Source organism: Pararge aegeria, chromosome 12, assembly GCF_905163445.1.
Source record: "Pararge aegeria chromosome 12, ilParAegt1.1, whole genome shotgun sequence".
Taxonomy (NCBI): domain Eukaryota; kingdom Metazoa; phylum Arthropoda; class Insecta; order Lepidoptera; family Nymphalidae; genus Pararge; species Pararge aegeria.
The window spans coordinates 8,013,080-8,038,066 of record NC_053191.1 but is presented as its reverse complement, the minus strand read 5'-3'; the positions used below and the strand labels follow the sequence as shown (position 1 = coordinate 8,038,066).

At 34.7% G+C, this 24,987-nt stretch overlaps 1 protein-coding gene across 1 annotated transcript in view; it reads right to left on the bottom strand.

The window, feature by feature from the left end:
- LOC120628307 (LIM/homeobox protein Lhx1) overlaps positions 1 to 24,987 on the bottom strand; it is an 84,003-nt gene that overhangs the window by 9,798 nt on the left and 49,218 nt on the right. The window contains exons 4-5 of the mRNA XM_039896615.1: positions 19,926 to 20,083; positions 19,240 to 19,458 (exon numbers count right to left, since the gene is read on the bottom strand). Of these exons, the coding sequence (XP_039752549.1) occupies positions 19,240 to 19,458; positions 19,926 to 20,083 (377 nt within the window). The remainder of the gene's footprint in view (positions 1 to 19,239; positions 19,459 to 19,925; positions 20,084 to 24,987) is intronic.

Sequence of the window (24,987 nt, the reverse complement as noted above, 5' to 3'; positions counted from 1 at the left end):
AAGCAAGGTGACCGAGGTGAACTAGTAATTTGGTCTTAGAGAGTTGAGAGCGACACAGCGGGCGATCGGAACCCCGCTGTGACCGACACAATACCAGCTTAACTATAATACGTAAGCACCGAACAGTACGGCGTTTTGTTTTCGTTCTTCTCTCCGCCATAAACAATATAGAGCCATATGGGAACCGGTGAATACAGATCATCATAGCGGTTTTGCAAACACCATCATAGGCTCAATGAAAGAAACTACAAAGACCGTTATGTTTTGCTCTTGCAGTAACTCTTGGCTGTATAGGGGAGTAATACGAAACAGAGTATGAATAATCGATAGACACAATAATAAAAGCGTCCTTTAGAACTGAAATAAATGAGAATGCTTAAAAATAAAAATAAAATACAGCTATACACGTGCCACATCTAAAGATATCATCGTCGATTTGAAGACCTTCTTTGAAAGTTGGATGATGAAAAGCACCCTTAAATTATTATATAATGAGAATTTATGACAAACAAACAATTATTAAGTGTCGATAAAATTCAAACGCACCAGAACAAAACAAAACGTACCGGGGACGCATATTTAAAAAAGGAACGCGAAGATGGCGTCACTGAAGCTGCGACCACACTGCACGCACTGCATGGCCCATGTACAGCCAATTGGCGTAGCAAAAGGTAAAAGTAATTATTTCCGCGCGCCTTCATACATCTTATTTGTATGTTCGTTTAATATACGTACGTAACATTTTCTTGAATGCTTTCGTACCAAACATTACTAAATAACTTAGCGTTTTTAGAGTTCGTATGTATCTAAATTTATTTAAAAATTTACCTTAGGTAGGTATATTTAAGCAAGTTTGAGGCATAAGAAAAATAAAGGCTCGCAAATTATTTTAGCTCAGTTTTAGGATTTTCAGATTTTTAGACTTTCAAATAATCGGCGGTATAGTGATATACCGCCGATTATTTGAATTTCGAATAATGAGCAAGGAAATCATAGCAAAAGTTCGAAAGGCTGTATTATTTTTTTTATAAAAACCTCTTCTCTGGATTCTGGCTATTATTTTAGTAACAGAATAGGTAGTACAGAAACCTTACAGGTAAATTGATAAGTAAGTAAGTTGAAACAATTTAACCATATTTAAAAATAATTAAACAGTACCTAATAATAGTATTGGAGATAAGGGTAAGTCATTGTAAGTAATTAGAAGTAACTATGATACTGAAAGTGAGATATCAAGTATAAAGACACCTCTGATGGATTAAATCTTATGGTACAAAGATAATATTTAGTCACATTTTTTTGACAAAAAACTTTTGCCTCTTAGCAGTAAAACTAGCAGTAGAGCTTTTTAAGTAGAACAGTTTACAATGGTGTTAGCAGAGGAATTTATTCACTTTGGACATCTTTCACGGTCAATAAAGGCGCGAAATCTTCGTATTTCATTATTACGAAATCGTGATTGGGGCCGTTCAATATTTTTACGACTGCTCGCTGACAGACAGTTAAATATTTAAACGGCATATCCACAGCTTATCTAATAAATTAAAAATGTTGGCCATTCATAGAATGTTTTACGACTTCATTATTCTTTTATAGGTAAGTTCTGTAGAATATGTGAAGATTTGGTCTGGTCTCACTTGGAACATAAAATGCATACGCAAGTTTTATATATATACGCTTTGCCAAAGGGCAATATTTATTTAACTAGGCAAGAAGTTTTTTGCCACGTCTCATTAAACAACCTCCCAGTGTTAGGATCACTAAGAAAAACACAAGCTGTTAAGAGTGTTTCGAAGAAGCTTTATTACACTATAAGCCCTTAACTGCAATCTCATCTGGTGGTAAGTAATGATGCATTCTATGATGGTAGCTGTTTAACCTGTTAGGGAGTATGGCAGTTGTATTACCCCATATACCGAATAGGTTTCTAGCGATATCGTACCGGAACGCAAAATCGCTTAGCGTCACATTTTTGTCAGAAGAGTGGGAACTAGCCACGGAAGAAGCCTCCCACGAGACAAAAAATAATTGAGAAAATTTAATTGAGCTTGAGAAAATTCTTTATCTCGCATAGCACTTTTCGTAAAGTTATCATCAGTAACTTAATCAGTCAGTAGTCCAGAGTTTGATAGGATACTTTCCGTTACTTTATATTCATATTTTATTAATATGTATTTCTTAATCATTGTTTATTTTGTATAATTAGTCTGTTTAGTATGTAGTTTAGTATAACATAATTTTAATTTTGAACAAAACTTACTTTTATAATAATAATTTAGTTTTTTTCTGTTTCGTTGATGATTCTTTTTTATTGATTTACTTTGAAATACAAATATACTACGTCAATACTCACATCGCCATCTAGCCTCGAAGTAAGCGAAGCTTGTGTTATGGGTAGTAAGATAGCTGATAAATATTTTTATGAATATAATACACATACATTCTTATAATATACAGATAAACACCCAGACACTGAAAAACATCCATATTTCCAGTTGTGGGAATCAAACCCACGGCCTTGGTCACAGAAAGCAGGGTCGCTGTCCACTGCGCTAACCAGCTGTTAAAATTATGAGTCCATAAGCGAAATTAGCATTTAGTGTTTACCTATTAATGGTTTTGCATAGTCTGTGTAATGTATATATGATAAGGAATATTATTTTTATTTATGTAAAATCGCTGGTAGAGCCAATAAATAAATATAAAGGAAAAATGAGACTAAGCAACATCTCCTATCGAAAAAGTTTTACTTGAGCGTATCGAGTTTTAGCAGACTGAATAGCACAACGCACTCGTATCTCCATCTAAGCAAAATCTAAACCACAGCTCATCCCTTGTACTTGTAAAACCCCCTGTTTAACCTTCAGCAGTTCCATTTTTTAGAGAAAATTAATTAAAGCAGTTATCAAAGGAGCCTAGAAAACACACTGGCAAAATATAACGCTATCTAGTAGGTACACGAGTGGAGTGGCTTTAAGTTATTCTGATAAAATTAATTAGAACAATGCTATAATCAAAGATGTTATCAAGTCTACGTGTTTCTATGACATGTTCTACTCTTTAACAAACAACAAAGCACATAATTAAAATTGTAAAACAAATAACGAGATATGAGAAAGTTAGTTTAAATAGAAAGCGAACGAGAATAACGCAACGGCAATGACGGTAGCTAATTAACTGAAATAAGACAAGTCACAGATTGCTGCGCGGTAAATTAAACAGGAGCCAAGTTTTTTTAGTCATAACATATGACAAACACGGGGGTTTAATTTTGATTGGCTTATTTTTCTTTTAGCGACTTCTATATTCTCTTAACTTTTCCAACAGAATTAAGAACATACAGTATCCTCATTCAGCCATTATTGCATATAATGCATTGTGTCTAAAAACAGAGAAGACGTCCCGAGCACGTACCTATCACTTTTACCAATTTGCTTATTTTATGGTAAACGTTTAGAACATTTACCATAATACGAGGTAAAATAATTACTGTGAACTGCTAAATTAATGAAGTGACTAATCGCCTGTTCGAGAAACACTACTAAAGTGGAGTGGTTTTTGATGCTTCAATATTAGTCGTGTACACGGATTCTGTATTTTCTTAGTTCTGTGGCTTATCCATATTTCATTATCTGATCCATCCCCGGGAAGTTTTTAATAAAAATTTGATTAATCACCTCATTACTTTAGGTATCATAAATTGGTTGCAGTATCCTACTGGGATAGTCGAATTAGCGTTCTAGATTTTTATGACATTCAAATTATCTACTGATATGTAATTACTTTTCGATTAATTTTCATACATTAATAAAGTTCTACAAACCGAAGCCAATTTCAAAGTTAATATGATTCTATTTTAATGTTTAAAAACGACATTGTTGCCAGCACAGCCAATCGGCGTGTAGCATTCATAAATGGAATTGTTATCACACACTGATAACATATACAACTGTTATTGGTCACGCTTTTCAAAATGGCAGCCTTTATCTAAATCCATTTGAGCGTGACTTTTATTTACTTTTTAACCGCTTTCGATAAGGTATCGCGTAAACCTTTGGTAAACTCTGGAAAACTCATTTCATTGTAGTGTCTGAAAATCTGCTTGATTTTGTGAAAAGGAAAACTGATACTTTTGGTAGAGAAAATTTAAACTTGCCTCTATTTTAAATTAGTTTGATCCCGTGGGCACCCTTTGGTTGCGGAACCCAAAAAGCTAAATGGTCAACTTTGCGCGGGCATCATTTTATTAGCCTGTTAATATTTTTAAAAAATTCAAAAGAGTAAAAATAAATAAGTTCGTTGACCAGAGTTTTGGCGTTTCGCAAGCACGTAACTGTGACGCTTCACGCAGCTAGTGACGTGACGATTTAGACGTCAACAGAGCGTTTTATAGTCGATGATTGGTTTTTGTGGTTTTGACACCGCTAAATGGTGGGCGATTATAGGATTGCAACGTGATATTTATTTGATTTCATGATCTATGTTTATAAACCTTATTGCATCATTCACTGAACATTTGGGATATTGAGATGCCTGCACTTTCTGTGGAACTCTGTTCGTGTAAAGGTTTCATATATATTTTTAAATAATATTATCCTTATATTCAGTTATTTGAGATAGTTGTGTAGTGTATCTTTTACACACAAAGTAAAAAAAAACTGCAAGGTGTAAAAGTAGTTTTACACACTCCTTTCACGAAATTCCAGTATAAGAATAACAGTTTTTTTTACTCTAAAATGGCAAGTCTAGAAACAATGTTTTTCTTTTCAGGTCTGAGCTTAACATATTTGAAACAGTGTATTAACAAATGGTCAGTTGGGCTAAAATCGTATCGAATATTATCCTATAAATAGATATTTATTATTCATCACAAAATAAAATGTGTTTAGTAGAAATATTATGCAAATTGCTTAATAATAAGATTAAGAATATTTATAGAATAAATATTTTTTAGATTCCATAAATAGTAATGTAGGTTTGTAATTTTTAAGCTTTAGTAAAGGGACAATGTTGGCTTCAACAGAGCGTTTAATGACAAGATTTTGCGGGTTTCAGCAACATTAAACTGTGGACGATTTATAGAATTGCGACGTGATTCGGTTTTGGATAGTTCTTGTGCTCATTTTAATTTAGCAAAAACAGGGTAATAAATGCGACTGATTTTTATTACTGAGGGTATACCATACAGCGAAGCATACACATTTTTTTTTTTGTGGATCGATTGATTTCGATTTATTTACTACTTAGGCTTTGCGCCATGGCCGAGATACTTTATGTCCTCGGCTATCTAGTATCTACGACTTGCAATAGACAAATTGCCATATACCTAATAAGCCTAGGCTTCAAAAACTTATCTTCTAATGAGATAAGATGCGGATCATGAAAATATCGATAGAATGTCCCATCGAGAACAGTCCTTTTGTAGTGTTGTCTACCCCATCACTAAAAGCACGGTCCGTATCACCACGGTTGATTGCTCAGTCGTATTCCGCGTCATGACGTCTGCCTGAACTTCCTAGTTTTTTTTCACTTCTCACTGAATTTAGATAATTATGTTTAGGTAATTATGTTTAGAGACGTCAGTTAGTTCGCAAACGCAAAGGCAATTTTAAGGATGCATCTGTATACTATTCATAAATAAATAAAAGCTTGTAAATAAGTAATTCAATTACTTAGATTTGAGTGCCATTGATGATAATAAAAAAAGTTAAAAACAACGTGGGCTTTTTAGAACATGCCGTACCTATTTGTAATCCTGTAATGACAAAGTAGGCAAATAAATAATGCCTTCAAGCGGGGATAGATTACTGGGTACTGGGTATGACTTTTACTTCACTTACGGTGAGCGAGTTCGAATCCCAGCACGCATCTCTATTATATAATATACCTAGACATTTCTACGCTATGTGCATTTTAAGCAATTATCACTGCTCCAAGGGTAAACGAAAACATCGTGAGGAAACCTGCATACCTGAGAGGTTCTCCAAAATGTTCTCAAAGGTGAGTTAAGTCCACTAATCTGCACTGGACAAGCGTGGTGGACTACGGAACAAAGACGGAAAATAAATTAAACTGTTTTATTTAAATGTGAAATTATTAATGTACTATCGTATCTTAAAAAATGTTACCGTCTCTTTAAATATACTACAAACATAGGCACATGCTTCTTCTATCATAGGACAGTTGGAATTGTGCGAATTCTCTGTTGAATAGCCCTAAATATGAATTGGTATGAGACACAAAATAGATATAATTATTTCCGATTTAGAAACATTATATTTGGTATGTGGAAAGATTAGGTGTTTCCGATTTTAGGTTCATCTAGTAGATTACATGTTTTGAAACCTATGCAGGTTGCAGCAGCACAGATAATCAATTTGCCATAATATCCCTGGTCGCTCGAGCTGCGATATAAATCACTGGAGTCTTTGATGGATGGATGCGTACGCGCGCTTCGTGTTTACGAGTTACCGGGCTACCGTCATCAATCTACTTCTTGTCTAAGTTATAGGAGATCTTTTTTCAAATTTCCATGCTTAAATGACTGATAATTATCCATTCTAGTCCATTTTCCTGAGGTAGTTTTACAAAGTTTATGCAATTTATACATTATTAAACGATTTTGCGTAAAAAGCTTGATTTTGAATCAGTTGGGACTTCGGAATCACTTTTCGGGGACCTAGTTATAATCCCAGCACACACTTCTAATAACTTTTCTAAGTTATGTGTTTTTTATTGCATATATCAATTGCCTGCCTGCTTGCCTGAGAGTTCTCCATAATGTTTTCAAAGACATGTGAAAGGGTATGACTTCCATACTCCATAACAGGTTAGCCGGCTACAATCTTAGACTGCATCATCACTTACCACCAGGTAAGATTGCAGTCAAGGGCTAACTTGTAGTGGAATAAAAAAAAATGTTTTTATCGACTGTTTAAAGTAATTTTAAGGTTTTGATAAACGTATAAAAATTTTATATATTACACATGTTATATATTACAAAGCATTCGGATGGAAATAAGACCTAAAATTTCTATCAGCAGGTAGGTAACACAAAACCAACACGCAGATGCTATCTTGAAAAAAAAAACTTCCTACTTTCACTTACAGTCGGTTCACGTATCAATAGGTACATCAAATCATCAAAACGATTCGACACAGAAAAAAGCATTGGTAGATAGGTAGCGTACGTACATACGAAAAGTATCTTGGAAAAAGATCAATGCACCTTTTAAAGAGACACATTGCTGTCTCGACTTTATTATTGTACTCAAATTAATAAAAGTTTTCAAGCTAAATGCATGCTAGTATTTTAGAGATATAACACTGCTGGGGCCTGAGAAATTGTAGGTTATTAGCAGATCTGTATTGTGTGGTGTATAAAGTATGAATTAATTATAAATGGCACCGTGCAGATTGGGTGTGATTTTATCGGATTAGCAAATAATTCTTAAGGTTCATTGTCTATATCAGGGGTTTTCAACCTTTTTAATCCCGCGGAACACAAACATCTTAAGAAATTTGTCACCTAGCTTTTTGAAATAAATAGGTGACTACTAGTTAGGCAGATAGACACAAATATCAAACATAAAAATGGTTTAACAAAGATTAAGATAAATAATAGGTGATCTCCATACAATTTTTCAAAGCGTTGGGAAATCAAAAAAATTACTGCGATGGAATTGAGTTATTACTGTTGGTTTTTTTAAGACAGAAGGATCGCCTAGCGGCGCACCTCTGTAATTTCTACGGTGCACCAGGTTGGGTAGCCCTGTATATATTCCTTTTCATTTTAAAACCATACACCGTACTTCTACTTACGATGAAAAAAAGCATGGGTCCTCTAACTGCATCATTTATGCTGCAAAGTTAATTTAATTAAGAATCGTTAGGTATCTACCTTGGCCAGATCTTTTGTATTCCAATGTTTATTGCTAGCTACCCTTAGTATCATCCTTCACAAATCCTTAATAATGGTGCATGTATATATATTTCTATTTAAAATACATTCAGACTAATCGAAATCACCACAAAGTTATGAAGTTATGTGAACACAAAGTAGTGTAGGTACTTAGCTACGTATGAGTAAGTTGTGATACAAAAACCAGAATTATTGGTTTGGTGCTCTTATATGAGATCATTATCATTGAATTAATTGATAAGATTCTTAGATTAAACACCCGCTATAGAGTGGAATAAACTTACATAAGTGAACTATAGACGCCGTGGCAAAAGAAAAAAAATATTTTGCTTATAATTCTACTCAACTTTAACGTAATTTTTAATAATTACGGTTATTTGTAATGTGTCAAAATCACTGAGTTAATTTAAATTATACGTATTTAGCATGAATGAGCAGCTGTCAACAATGATATGCATAATAATTATGTGAAGTGATAAATAAATAATTATATGTTATTATATGTTATTAATGGATTTTTTTTAGTTTTGTTTTTGCTTATAGTCTGGCTGTGTGCTTAACTTGAGTTCGAATCTTCTTCTTCTTCTCTTCTAACCTATTTATAGCAATTTTGGAGTGACTTTATCAGGCGGTTGGAGGTTTTTACTAGAAATTTCTGTGAATACAACCTCCCTTGCGCAGCGGTGAGCACTGTGGTCTTATAAGTAAGGTTCCGGGTTCTATCCTGGGCTGGGGTAATTTAGTAATTTTTATTTCTGAATTTCCGTTAGTCTGGTAGGAATAGGAAACCAAATGCCGCCAAAAATAAATGCCGCCAAGCGATTTAGCGCTTCGGTATGATGTCGCGACGAAACCGAATAGGTATGCAGGTTTAATTTAACTGCGATATCATCCAACAAGAAGGCCTGTTACCATCTAAGAATGTTTCATCACTCGCCACCAGATTTGGTTGCAGTCAAAGGATAACTTGTAATGGAATAAAAAAAAATTTACATTGAGTAGTCTAACCAAATGCAAAATTGTTCTTCGTGAATCAGTAAAACGGAAACTCCTTGCGGATGAAGTCACGGGTAAATACTAGCTTACAACCTTTATTCGGTACTGGACAGATTACATTACTACGGTTGCTGCAGTGAAGTTGACAGATGACGGGCCTAGGGCGATCGAACATTAAGGCCCTACAATATTAATGTAGCATTCTCACCCACGGCAATAAAATAAATGACGTCATTTTTTGTCCGCGCGGGGATATCTTTTGTCGGCCGCGTCTCCAGCTCGAGCCGAAAGCTCCCAATCCGCAGGGCGTCCATAGACAAAGGACCATAGGCGCCGTCCGATGTTCTTTTCGCAAGCGATTTGTATGACGTTGCTCTTTATCATAATTAATAATTTATCGCTTTCGTCAAGCGCCTTTGTAACGCCGCACCTGCACGAACGCAAGGTGCCTCCGTCTTGTAGGTGATAAATCATACATTTTTGTTATTTTTGCGTAAGAGACCGTGTAGTCGTATGTTATAACGGTTTGACGCCTAACATCGCATTATTTGTGGATAAGGCCAACAATGTAGGAATTATTTAACGAATTTATTTAATATTCAACGACCACCACAGCGACATTGGGATAATCTCCCTGGCGCCCAGTGGCGTGCATAGAGGGTATGCACAGAGTATGCAGATGATAAAATGAAGAAAATCTCTAGTATGAGTTATACGAAACCTAAGGATAGGCATTGTAAGAGTTATTAAAAGCCTACCCTTAAGTATTTATAACTCGTACTGGAGATTTTCTTCATTTTATATCATCTGCATATCCTGTGCATACCCTCTATGTACGCCACTGCTGACGCCACGTTATTTGTTGCATGCCTTAAAATTTGGGATACTGTGATTTGTACTCCCGTGCCTCGGACAGCCCGCTTAAGTGGCAATTCCTTTTATTATCACTATCATGTGTTAATAATAATGGTAAAACCAGCTATTATCTACAACTGCTAATGCTTCACATTGGAGCAGTGGGAGGTCAATACCTTTAGACTTAAGTTAGTATTCGGCTACTTAAAAAAATAAATGAGTACAGCTGCTTTCTTGACTGTTTATGGATAAAAGAATCACCATATAGTTGATCGATACCCTGCGTCATAGTAGGTATTGGTGCAAATCCTATATTCATACATCGGACATTTTTACGACAAACATGTCGATCCCGTTGTAAAACGCCTATTTTATCGTTCACTCATGCATATTCCATTTTGTGTTTCGATAATAAACGATTAAAATTACAAATTTATTGTGATAACATCGACGTTTTTAGAAGTGCGGATTCGACAGCGGGGATTTCGTAAATTGCCGACGATCACCATTATCGGAAACATTTCACGTGCGACGACACTCGGCGACATGATCGCGCTTTGATAAAACGACTTCTCATATTTTTGATATTATTTTAACAACATACTTTAGTATTTTTAGCGGTTGTAAACTTACATTTTTTATCTTTACGGCTTCGCGGGAAAAGAAAAAAAAATTAAAGGATCACCATTTCACGTAACTTTTTTTTAACTACATCTACATGCGGAGCAAATTATACTCACAACTCACGAGTGCATTAATACTGCCTTTTTATCAAAGGTTTATTATGTGATTCAATAAGAAATATGCTAGACGAAGCTTTTATAGTAAACATTGCCGGAACATACAGATTGCCTAACTGAGTGTATGTCTGATGGTATATACGTCTTTAAACAGAGCATCTCTTCGCTTGGCATGCAAAAAAACACATCCTAAGTGTATACGTTGTTTTGTTCTATGTCCTTTTTGTGGTGTGTTTATTATTATTATCATTTATTATAAACTATCCTTACCCTGCGTCTGTTAAACCTAATGTGTCTGTAACTATATCGGCAACCACGCCATTTGGGGCTCGAAATAGGAATGGCCGCATTTCCCCAGACAAGCAAAATGCTTTACTATGTACTTCTACAACGAATAATAAAAAGAATGATGAAAACACAGCGGATTCTTTTAATAAATTTTTATGGATGTGCACGTCCTCTGCTGAAGATATCCGCCCATCCTTGATGGGCCTTTGATGGGCACACAGAAATAAAAAAATAGCTGACGAACTTAAAAACAGCCATCTAACTTTAAAACCCGAACAATTTGTCGTAAAACTTCAGGTGCGATCGGCTGTTGCCGCAAAGCTGCGGTCACACAAGCCTTTACCCGTTTGCCTCGTAACTCGTGAAAGTTATAGTATTTTAGGGCAGTTCAAAGCCGCCGACGGATATTAAAAGAAGAGATATGGTCGTGCGACCAAACGTACGGCTCATTCAACTTGGAAACCGACGTTTCCATAGATCGAGGCTTGATTGACCGGTTGCTGAAGTTAATTTTGGTTTATTAGCAATCATAAGCCTCCAATAAATATCTCTTTTGACGGAACTTTTTTTTTGTATTAATCCATTTTTAATACATGCATCTTTTTATTGATAAACAGGTAGAAAGTTCTATGTTGAGCTCATTCCCACCTGCTTAGTCCTACAAGGTTCCATTTAAGTGATGCATACATTTTAGAAATCAAAGATTCATTTATTGTTAGCCCCAAGCCTCTTTGCAATGACCTAAAGCGGCGAGCCCGAAGTTGAGTGTGAAACCTCTTTAAAATAAACTTGACTTAAACCGGATTCTTAACATTGAGGGCCTACTCGTCAATCGAATATAATAAAGTTTCGCAAGGTTTGTTATGAAATGCGCATGCATCTAAATGCGTTCGCAGGTTAGTTAAACCTCACAATTATACTAGTGGAGTTATGCGGCTGTAAACTTTACAACATCTTAATATAATGATACCCAGTAATTGGTGGTGTCTTGATCTGCATACAATTAATGATTTACCATGAGATTCACTAAATTAAAAAAACAATACTTTCATCATCATCATCAGTCTATTATAGTCCACTGCTGGACTAAGACCTCTTCACGTTCACAACATCTCGGTTAGGTGCATCCGGTTCTTTCCTGCTGCCTTTAAGATATCATCCCTCCATCGAGCTGGTGGTAAGCTAATGTTTCTGTGTCCACTGTGCGGTAGCCAATTCAGAATCATTCGGCTCCGCCACCCATCCCCCGTACAACATATGTGGCCCGCCCAGCTCCATTTCAGGGCCGCTGCTCTTTGTAGGGATTTCTACGTTGGGAACCCTAACTAATAGAGACAATCCTAACATCGATCATTCCATTGCACGCTGGGCAACTTTGAGCCGGTGCGGTGTACTTTCTTTTTTTGAAACCCTATCTGCGGCCTAGTAAAATGAAACATATCTTCACAGATATACATGTGTTTAATACAATTTTTGTATTTTCGATACACAAAATAATTTCGATATATAGGATAGCATATAAATCTGTCTCATTCTGGGAAGGATTTAAAACTATGGTACTAAAGAAAAATATGAGCCTTACAAACTGCAGCTATTTCAAAATCACAGACAGACATATCCATTTTACTTATCCGTATAGATATGAAGGTATAGATTGGTTCGCCTTCATATTGTATTAACATAATGAGTAGCTCTACAATTTATGTTTATCTTCAACCTATGAATAAAAAGGAGCTTCAAAGGTTATTTTATGTACTTGACGACAAAGTGTAGGGAGCATTTATAATTATAAGCCCAAACGATTTCATAACCTCGTTTCGGACATCTTTTCTAGCTCCTTCGGATGCGTGGAAGTCAAGGGCTGTCTAAAACAAGCTTGTTCGCATAGAGCACTGCTGAACCATACTGTCACCCCATTTTTAGTCTGTAAGGGACTCTCCTTTAGCAGCATATGTGTAGAGAGCAGACAAAGCCAGGTAGTATCACCTGCCAGACCTCTACGCTGTAGTACTCTGTTAAGTCAAAATCCAAAAATGTGTGGTCGTCTTGGAGTATCGAAACACTAAAATGTCAAAGTAAATTAAACTTAATGTCAATGGTTTTACAATCGCAAATTCTGTACTATTTTTATTGTATAACGTTCCACCGAAAGCCCTCGCTGTAGAAGTGAGGCCAATTACAATCATTAAGCAATAGCAAAATTAAAATAATAGTAAAGTTAAATTTTACTCTGACCTGGGACGTCAGTTCGATAGCCAACAACGAAACTAAGATTGCTGTTGAGCTAATCTATATAAATTAATATAACTGACGCGTCTGTTTATAATTGCAAAAAACTTAAGGTATAGTAAATTTTAATATTAGTTTTTTCTGGATGTATGCTCGTTTCAGCTAATGTCTGAAACAACTGAACCCATTTTAACAGTATTACTTCTGGCAAACAGACGATATTGTTAGAAATTACTTAACTAACTATTTGACAAAAAATATATCAAAGTAAAATAAGTAAAATATCAAAGTTAATATTGTAATTATTATCATTTCTTTAAATCGTTTTGACTTAAAGAACGAACGAAGACTTTGACTTTGTACTTTTTGACTAGTAACCAAGTAAATTAATGCTTTCTGAGGATGATGTCCTAGTACCCTACCAAAATGACCTTCCATAAACGCAAGACAAATGTATGCCCTCTTTGCCCTTTGCTTTTGTACTAACCGCTTAAGGCGGTACATTAATCAGGGCACGTCACATCGCTGCCCAGTGACATAATAACATGTTCACATTGACAAGCATTTATCAGTTTTAATAGACACTATCAATCAAAAGTGGGCGCTATAGCTTCCGTGTGGAAATTACTTTCTCTTTATGGCATCTACAGAAAAAAATATACGACGTAGAACTAAAGTTGTTTATGAGTTCCTAATAAAGTAGTAATTAGGTATATAAAGTGAGTTCTTGAAGAGATCCGTAATTATTATGCCTATCTTGGTTGATTTATTAGGTACCTACCTATTAATAAGTCAAATTTTAAATAATTCATAAAACGAGGTATTTTGATGATGCCGTTTTCGATTTGGACCAACCTATTTGTAAAATACCTGTTTATATGTTATTTTGAGATTGTTTACATATTCTGCGATATTAATAGAAGTTCAAAAAAACAAACATTATGAGAAGCAATTTTTACATTTGAAACTAAAAGATTAATAGAAAAATACCGTGATACTAAATATAACTATCCTTTCATCAAATCGTAAATTAATGAATTGTTAGTAATTCTATTTGATGTAAAATCCGAATATTTTGTTTGTGTAATCTTTGTAGCCATAGACTAAAGTGAATCCATTTGTTATAATATTTTTTTGTATGGCGCCATTGATTACGAATAAAAAAAAAATCTAGTTGTTGGAAGTTGAATTTTCCATGATCCACCTGTTCAACAATATTATTAACAATAGGCTAAGTTTTATCAAATAGAAATATATTTCCTAGGTGTGTGTGTACTCATTATTCATAAACACTACACAAAATGTATATGTGTAACATGAGACATGAACAACGCACCGCACTTGTAATAAGCAAAAAATCCGGATAAAGTTCGGATAAGGACGCATAGCTATTACGCAATGTCACACGATGCACCGAAACACACTTACATGATTTTAATTTAAAACAATTTAGGAAAACAAAATATATTTATCAAATCAAGATTTATCATTTAATTGTTTGTGTGTGCTGTGTGCAAACGGTTAGGCACAATTTATCGATACGATTGCGAGGAACATTACGTGCACAAACTCATTATTTTTCTTTAAGTTGAGGAGTTCCAATGCTCATTTTGCGCCTCATTTTACCAGCCCCTAGACATAACCTTTAGTAATTACTAGCTGTTGGCCGAGTTCTTCGTCCGCGTTTATTATTTTTCTTCGTTACGGTCTCTTTACAAATCCTGTGGGAACAGCCTGAAAAGCCAATATTACTTCCAGTCCTTTCAACTAACTCTATGTCGAAAATCAAGCTGATTGGCTGCTAAGTTAGGTTGTGAAGGTAGAATAAACAAACTAACATAAATTCAAATGCACTTACACATTAGTACTATAACTAAAGATAAGGTAAATCCTAGATAGCCCCATCACTACATATGTTGCTATCTTGTCCAGTAAAAGATTTTCTTTGCTCACTTTGCTGCTCTATCATCAGACTCTAGGCACCGCCTAGATATAGGTAGTAATTGTTATGACAAATCCAACGAGACCAATCACGACATGGCTGTAGGGTTCATATGACCACAGCTTTGTCATTAGACTCAGCGATAACCTAAAACCGTTTAGACTTGTCAAAGCAAATCCATATAAAACCGGTTCTATGGACACCTTACGGCTATGAACATTTAGGCGACCTTCATGTTCTTATAACCCAAGTAACATAGTTATGTGAAATTTCTGCTGAATCGTATACTGATCGTGCGATCGTGTGTTGTATCGTGCTTTAAAAATGTACTTATCATCAACATCATCATCATCAGTAGTATACAAACTTAGCTAAGAATTTTACATATTCTATTTTATAAGTAGTAGGTAATTCAAAAATGTTAATCAAAAAATTATTAATGTCGCGTAGTTTAAACATGAAACTATTATCAAAGTTGTCGTTGATTTAACACCTACTTAACTTTACCCGTCTACCTTGGGAGTCTTGGGACTTCAATTTCACGTACGAGATATTAAAATAATATGTAATTACGATTATTTTTCTTTTTTTACGTGTGCATATAGCGGAATATTGTTTAGCGACTAATTAATAGTGATTAATGACCATGTTTTAAATTGTTAATGGTTATACTAGAGGCGGTGAATATTCTTTTGAGTAATGAGGTAATTTGTAAAACGTAACTGCACGCCGATGACATTACACATTGTGGGTAAATGAATAGGTGTGAATTAATTTATTCGTTGGGATATGATTATGAGGTACGTACGTATTATAAGGATGTTCCGATCTAGCACAAGATTTTTCAGAACAGTCACGTCTAAGCACTAGATTATGAAATATGTTATAGGATCCAAATTCAACTAAAAAAAAAACTCTTTTTTTATAGATTTTACTTTACACAAAAAAATATAAGAATGATTGTTTACATTTTAAAACATTTAAATAAGAAAGAAGTACTATACACATCTAAATAATTATCTACAATTTGAAAACACTTCCATGGCTAATACACCTACCTAATTTTTTTGGCCAAAAACCTTATTCTGTGGAAAATTAGCATTACCATGATGACGTTATGACTCAATATCTGCCGAATAAACATTCATTTAGCAGTATATCGACAGCCCTGGACGCTAACTACTCGAGCTGTCAAAATAAAATATGAGCCAATAAGGACGCGACGTATGCCGACAGGGCCGTCACACCGTAGAAATTACGATATATGAACTTATTAAAATATCTCCGCTTTTTTTTCTCGTTTCGCGGTCGGTTGACATCGCGTTAAGGTGGAGTGACGGCCGGTTTATTTTGGAGTTTCTTTTGTGAAGACACTAACGGTATTGTAAGATATTTATAAATGTAGACAGTAGACACAGCAATGCTTTGCTTATAATTATAGAGAGACAACTAACAGAGGTAGGTACCATATTCGTCACACAGAAAATTTGTGGCGGATAGAAACAATAAAAACACTCACAAACATACATATTAAAAATAGTAGAGTATTTTACGTTTAATCAGCTTTATAAAGGCTCTTTTATACGAAGACAATTTGCAGCAGCAAGCCAAAATCGACTTGAAATATTTTTTTTATTTTGTGCATCGCGGCATTACTTTTTTTGTTTCGTTAAAAATTAAAATTGGCACTATTAAAGACCAGTTTACCGTTTCTTAGACAGTAAAAGACAAAATTCAAAACACTATCAATCAATTTTAATAGAAATTATAATATACTTATAAATATTTTTTTATCATGCTTTCGCAAGTATTTTGGTAAAATCGTCAGGCTACCTTAGCGTAAGGTTTCAAGTAGATTTGACAAATCAAATTAAAGTCAAAAATAACTCGAAGCCATCTCATCGTCTGTATTATTATCCATATTGTTTAGTGTACGTACAGTCACTGTAAACCTTGTACTACTCATTTCCGTTCCCTTTGATAGGATAACTTTTAAAATGCATAGTATGGCCCTAGCAGCTGCAATGTGACGCAGCTTACCATTTTACAATTTGAACTACTGCATAAGTTAAACAATGTATTAAAACACATTTATTACAAGGTGACTATACAATTGATGAGTATTTAAATGACAACGTTGGTGTAGGTTTTAATGAAACTTGGTTGCAGTCGGCTCCGCTTTCATCTCAAACAAATTAGAATAATTGAACCACTTAACTTAGAAAATGTTAATGTTCGAAAATATCATCTACTGACCCTCTAGAACCGCTAGTAGAGTCACTAAAAACTTTCAAAATAGTCTATAAAGTGACCTAAAACCAGAAATAACTTATATTTTAGAGAGCATATTAAAAAACGTTGATGTTTTAATGATGTGTCTTTAGCTGCATTCACCAGTATATATTGTCAATGTCCATTATTATTAATTTTCAGTAACATCAAATATTATCAGATAATATGTGCTATGCAACTTCAAAAGAACCGAAAATCGGCTCCTTCAAATGTCCAATCGTTCACACGCACCGGTGTTAACTAGTTAATTCCGGAATATTTAGAGAAAAACTTGTTACAGTTATTCGAAGCCACATGTGGTATGCGCATTTGACACGCGCGATCTGGCGGGACTTGACGGATGGTAGCAAAAAATGTTGTTTATGAACCCACTTAACATACCCGACATTGTTACTGAACTAATATTGATACACAACACTTGTTTGTACAAATATTTATCTTTGGGAAGCCGCCTTTAGGGGTTGTCACACCTACAACTAACATATGAGAACTTTACGAAGTGCATGACTGTATTTGGACCGCTAAAACGAGTGGCAGTTTTAGCAAAAGTCGATAAACTTCGCATGAGCTCATAGGTTAAATATAACATGTAGCAATATAAGACTTATTATTATATAGATGTTAGTATAATTTTAAGTTTAAATTCTCCTTCCGATAATATTAGGTTGTATAATCTCCAGAAATATGCGGGTTATATGAGTAAAACAATTTTTAGGTTAGTGAATAGTGATTTTCGATCTGAACTACATTAGTCCATTGGCAAAATAATTAATGAATGTATCAAAAAATTCGCCTTTTCATCAGAGATAGATATATCTCTGGTGAAAAGGCGACCTTAGGTCTTATAATTTAAAAAACTTGACAAGGACAAACCACGTTCAAATTAGTTCCTGGTATAAGTGTTCATTTGCCTACAGCTTTTGTAAAACCAACTCTAAATAAGTCACTCGCGGAGTATCTAGTCGTTTTTCGTTCGGAAATCGTCTACAACAAAAACTGAAACAAAGAGGAAGCAACGCAAAAAGCGTGACGATGGCAGACGGTTCTATAACAGACATCTGTTGCTATGGTGTGGAGAATCGCGCGGATCCATATGTTAGATCAGACTCTAAAAGTCATAAAACTTATAAGTCACTGTGCTAAATTTGGGTGTAGGATAGGATTAGCGTATTCATAGGCCTAGCATTTTAAGAAAGCAAAAAATAAAGATCGTTAGCGTTACTTTATTCCAGTATAAAATAATCTGCGAAACAGCTCCGGATATTCTGTTATATTTCTGTTATGTGCTTCGATAATTAGGTCATTTGTCATGTCAGCGCCAGCGTTCCTGAACGGATGGACGCACAATATTCAATTTACAAACAATTCATATGCCGCCATGTTGAATTATCGATATTTTTTAAAGGTTATTGAAAAATATTAATTGTACCATATTAAGCATTTTAAAAGCAAATTAACGAGAACTTCGAGTGTTGAATTGAATATTTTTGAAAACACAAAATCAATAACCATTAACATTTTTAAAAATATACACAATTTCAATAGCATGAGTTTTATGGGTACCGAAATTATATTCTTGGTAGGATTATTTATCAAATATAAAAAAAAAATACATAAGAAATATAATAATAAAATCTGTGAGGATGAACTACATAAAGGGTCCCGCAGAAAATTCCAATGACAAAATTGAAACAATTTTCAATTGTTCAGCTGTTCCTCCAGGTATTTTTACTTTACTTCCAAAAACGAGGGCGATTCTGAATAATCTTTAATTTCACTTGTTCAGTATTTTATGTTACCTATATTGTCATGTTTATAAGATCAAAAGTTTGAATTTAGTGATGGATTAATCTTTCTTGTGAGATCTTTCTTTTAAACTATCTGTTTCACATAATCATATTAACCTTATTTGCACAACAACATATGTGAAAAAATTTGTATTGGCAATTTGCAAGGCTTTGTATAAAAACACTTACTTGTATCACTCTCATAGGTAGCCCTGTTTCTTTCGCCAACTGTTCCCGTATGTGCCTCGTCGGTTTGGGTGTCTGTGAAAACGCTGATTTCAGTATTTCCAACTGTTTTGCCTTTATCGTTGTCCGAGGACCTCTCCGTTTTGACCCACCGTTGCCGTCATCTGGTGACTTGTTTTCCGCCTGCGAGTCTCTTGTCTCCGTATCCCCATCCAATGAACCCTGGTACGGGAAAAGAAACAACTGAATGCGACTATGTGGAAAGGCCCCATGCATGTGATATAGGATGGTCAAGTTAAAATTGGCACTAAACAGTTTTCATTGTGCTTGCTAGAACATTAGTAAAACTTCAACGGTTGAACCATCCAACTTGGAGAATTGAAGCTCTAAAGCTCTTTAACATAAACCATCCAGTTAGATGGGCTGTGGATGATGATGCTGATAAAACAATAGAAATGTGATGAACATTGTATTATTTCTTACAATTAACTTCATTCATAAGCTCATCCTCAGAGGAATAAAATTCGTAACTATTCATTTTATTCACGCTCATATATTGTCATGTCTACATACAATAAAAATGAATTTTCCAAATCCGAATAAAATGCAGACTATTTCTTCAACATCACTATTGTCAGTTGCAGTTGACTTAATCGTTGCATAAAAATCAATATCTGGACAATACCGACCTGGTCTTCTGAATCCTCGTGTGGTTTCGTATCCCCATTATGTGATAATTCAGAATGTAGTGCTGGATGCGGCGCATGCGCTGGACTACTTGAGTTGTTTGCCGCTCTTGCTTCCTCTTCTTCTTCGTCATCTGTTCCTGATCCAAGAAGTGAATCAGCTGAAACAAGGATAAAACTGATTATTTACTGATTATTCCATTTTCATTTAATCGTAGATACCAGATTCCAACATTAATTTGTCGTCTTAATCCAGTTTCTGAAATGCTAGTTTTAAATCTTATTAGTGAATCTGTAATCATATTCCACCAATATATATAATATACCAAAGGCCGATATCGTAGCTCAGTTGCTATTTGCTCAATCAATTTTTAATTTCTCTCAATGCCTCAAACCAAAAAATTGCACAATTCACTCCATCCTGTATTTTATAAATAATTTCGTGTGCCTTTTTTTTAACAATCTTGAGGAACCGTTACATTTAACCAATGATAAAAATTATCCTATGCCGTCTCTACAGGATGCAAGCTATCTCTATATAAAATGCATAGCTTACAAATCTTTTACTAATATATAAAACTGAATAGTTTATTTCTTCGTGTGTTTACTTATTAGATAGCCCACTTATCGAGGAAGGCTTAATATTATTGTAGCAAAGCACCCAATTAAAATCGGGGTTTTCATCTTTTCGAGAGATTCCACTGCGTGTGCTTCGATAAAATCATGTATAACAAATTTAAAAGCACTAAAAAAAGTCCGCGTGAGCATTTGTCTTGTATAAAAGGCATGTCCTTCATTGAAGAATAAGAGTAATTTGCCTAGACTTTTATAAGGTATTGAAAAAGGTTTTTTTTTTCAAAACCTGATCAAAAGCTCTGCCACTACGACTAAGGAAAGGCCAATTCATATAAACTGGGCTGAAATAATTACAGACCGACTGATAAGGATTTCTAGCCGAATAAAAACGACTACAATGGAGTTCACGAATGCACTTTTTGCGATCGTTTGACACAAAGCGATTCTAAGATCTCGGGGCTAATGCACGGGGACTGAGAGCTGTCTATAGGATTTAATTTAGGTGTAGTGATAAGGAAGTAAAAACATGAAGCTGATGATCATGACATGCAAGAATCGGATCGCTTAGGAATTCATTTGCTGAAAAATTCATTGTATCTACTCTTTTACGATACGTCAGTGAAATATAGCAAGATCTTTCCATTGTAATTTTTGAACGATTGATATTTAACAGCAAGCGAGTTCACAGTCAATAACGAATCAGTTTTCGTTATTTATAATGGTTTTTAATACTTTCTGCTTCCAGCAAAAAGGCCACTACACTACCTTCCTACTTACCTAGGGATTATAGCAACATATCTAACAAAAAAAACGCATTAAGTACTTAAATGCATTCGAAGGGTTTCATAAACAACACCAATTTATATTATTTGTTATTATAGAGTCAATAGAAATACACATTCTGCGGAAATTTCTACTCTCTACCATATAAAAGCAGCGCAATATACGCAAAATATAAAAGCAGCGCCCTCTGGCGGGTTACAATCCTACAACCTTAGACCAAGACTACAGAGATTTAGAGTAACTGAGCTTGGATACGTGTACCTAAGACAAATATCAATTGTATCACTGAAATCCTGCATCAGCTGACGACAGAGCATACAATCCTTAATCAGTAAAATAACCACTTGTCATAGGTTCGTGAAATATAGCAATCAAACATCACAAAGATTGTAAACGTTGATGTGGGAAAGAGCAACTACTGAGCTTGTTGCCGGCTTATCTCGGTAGAATCGGCTTTCCGAACTGGTGGTAAAGTCACTACAAACAGACGTAAAGTCTTTCTTAAAGTATGCTTACTTAAAGTAAATGAATTTTGAATTTAGTTTTTATTTTTAATGCATGTTTAATAACCATCGCTTTGGTGAACTTTTTTTTTATTAACTTCCACTGAAATGGCCATTATGAACTCTTTCGAATAAATAATACAGCATTAAAATTTTCCTTCCAATGGCACAGACATACATAGCGTTCAAACTGAAAACCATCTAATTTTACGTCAGGATTTTTAAAAAACGGTAAATAGGTAAAATAAATATCTAGTAAAAAACGAAAAGGATTAATTATGTGGAAAATTTAATGTTCTTAAATTATCGGGCATATATATGATTGCGAATGTGTTTGTAACTATCTAAAGAAGGTATTTAATTAACCTTATATACGGATAGAACTTTCTGCAACCTACTCGTAACGTGTAGAATGTAAAATTTTATTTTTTACAATGAAGCAGCTTTTTATGTCTTATTTCGATGTTACCACGTACTTGACCGAAGTTTGATTACAGTTTACTCTACGCAGTAAAACAAATTTCGTTTCAAATACAAAACAACAACTTAGTTTTCAAAATTTCGTATGTTAATATTTACAATTTCAATTTACCGCTTCCGTAGTTTCTTCAATATTACAACATTTGCATACAATATCCAGTAATAGTCCTGTACGACCAAATTGACTTATCAAAAAGCAATCGCCCGACCCTTCGCCCGTTTAACTGAATAAAAATGTAATTTCGCCTCGCATCCCCCAGCGGGAGGAGAATTAGCCGCAAAAACGTTTAGTTTTGGTAGATGCGGACCAAGAATTAACTTTGTTGGGCAAATAGCTTGCAAAAATAAAAGAAATATTATGTATAAAATATATTAGGTGTGTATATGAGATAGGCATTCACATCCATCAAAGTAGAACCTTTCTGGCTTTGAAAAACCAAGGCTTTTAGCACCAGTTCGAAATGTTGATTACTCTTATAGGAAGCCGGAAAGAAATAATAGCAATTGCTCTATTTGCAAGATGGGATAGGCACCTTGAGTTAGGATATTGACATTACCAGTCAATGTGCCTCGAAATATACGTTATAAGCCGTCGATCCCTATTTTTATTTTCATTACTTACATGTAACATGCAATAATAATTAATAATGCCCGTATATCTGCGTTGGAGCTCTATATTTCTCTTCTTCTTTCCTCCTCTATCTCTCTCTCTCTTCATCCTCGTTGTCTCATAGCGAGAGGGAAGGCCTTACAAACTAATAATGATAAAAACTTAAAAAAAAAACTACGAGTAGCTCATAGGAAACCAGAACCTCTACCAGGAAGTATTAAACAGAAAACCAAGAGGAAGTTTTTAGTGATCAGATCAAATTCCTGACATCTGGACACATTAAATATTGAAGCGAATACAGATACTCAAGTCAAATATATCAAGTTGTTAACAGAAACAGTAGTACGCCCAGTAATAACGATCGATTCCGCCAGCGCCCGGGGCAATGGGCAAGAACATCTGTCGTCGAAACTTCCATTCCATCAAACTTTACAGATAAAATATTGAATGGTAAATTACTGGGGTATTATAACTTGGAACAGTTCAATTGGAAAGTTTACTGACTTCCACTTCTAATGTTTATTTCTACTTTATGGTGGCTATGAATCTTAGTAGGCATTAAAGCTTTTTGTGACAGAGCTGGTCCGGGGAAGTACTATCGCCATGATCATTAATGCCGCGAAGTGTGAAAAGCGTGATTGCCGGTGTTATTACAGGCATATGAGAAGAAGAAGATGAAACACTTTATTGCACGTAAACATACATATAGGAAAAGAAACGTTAATGAAACAGTAAACAATGTAGACATGCAAAGGCGGCCTTATTGCTGTAAGCAAGCAATCTCTTACAGGCAACCTTTGTAGATAGGACAAGAGAACGGGATAGTGCCAAAAGTGTTTTAATATATTCATAAATATCAAAAAAATATATTGTATACAAATACATAGTTAATTTAAATAAATAAACGTAATATATACATATAACATATATATAGAATATATAACAATAAGAAAGCAAAAACTTCATATGCCATCATACAAGGAGAGGTAGTAGTCCCTCAGGCGACACTTAAATATAGGAAGGGATTTCAGAAGGCAGATTGTTCCATAGCATAATTAGCAGGTAGGAAAAGTATAAATTTATAAGTAAAATTATAATAAACATCCCAATAGAACTATCTTTTGTGTTTCCTGTAAAAAAAAAAGCTTATATATATGTCGAAATAAGCTTTTTTTACACACGCCACTATACGTGGTAACTACCGGTAATGATTTGCTTTCTAAACTTAATGTTATCACCTATTTATTGCCTTAGAGGGCTCATTTTAGGGACTGACCCTTACTTAAAATAGTGACAATCATGGTAAAGCCGTGAGATGTGCTAGGGTAGAACTAAATTAATTTTGTGCTTAAATGAACTGCGGTCCGAAATAAGATTTTTTTTAACTAACATGTATGTCCTTGTGGACTTTTACTGGCCTGATTTTTTATAACCTGAGTACAAAAATATAAAAAAAATGTGACAGTACCTATTAGAAGAATTTATGAGTAGGTATAAATAAAAAATCAAATAGAATTTTGTTGGTTAAATTAGGGCTTTATTTTAATTAATTAATAGTTTATAAATGTGGGAGCTCCTCAGAGTACCTAAGACTTTGTTATACCTACCCTAGTTGTTTGTACCCATTGATTTAACACGGTGAGCTCACTGTGAAACCCCACCCACCCCTTGAAATAGTAAAAAGGCCCCCAGGCCTTAAAATAGTTTGTAAAAAAACATTTTATCTCTAAAGCTGTAATTTTTGTGTTATTTCAGTCAAAATGCTGGTTACACTTGGCAATTCGACGTAGTTAAACGAATAGACAACGTGATAACCTAGTGGTTAGCTCCGGCCTCCCTTTCGAGAAACCGAGTTCCTTCTAAACCGCACATGCGCCTCTATTTTTTCGGACTTGAGTGCGTTTTAATTTAAGCAATTAAAATATGTCATACGCTGTCTATGCTGTAACTGTGAAGATAAACAGCGTGAGGAAACCTGCATGCCTGAGAGATCGCCATAATGTTCTAAAAGGCGTGTAAAGTTTACCAAACCACACTTAGCCAGCGTGGTGGGCTATGGTCCTAAACCTGTCTCATTTTGAGAGACCCGTGCCCTGTTGTGATATTAAATAAA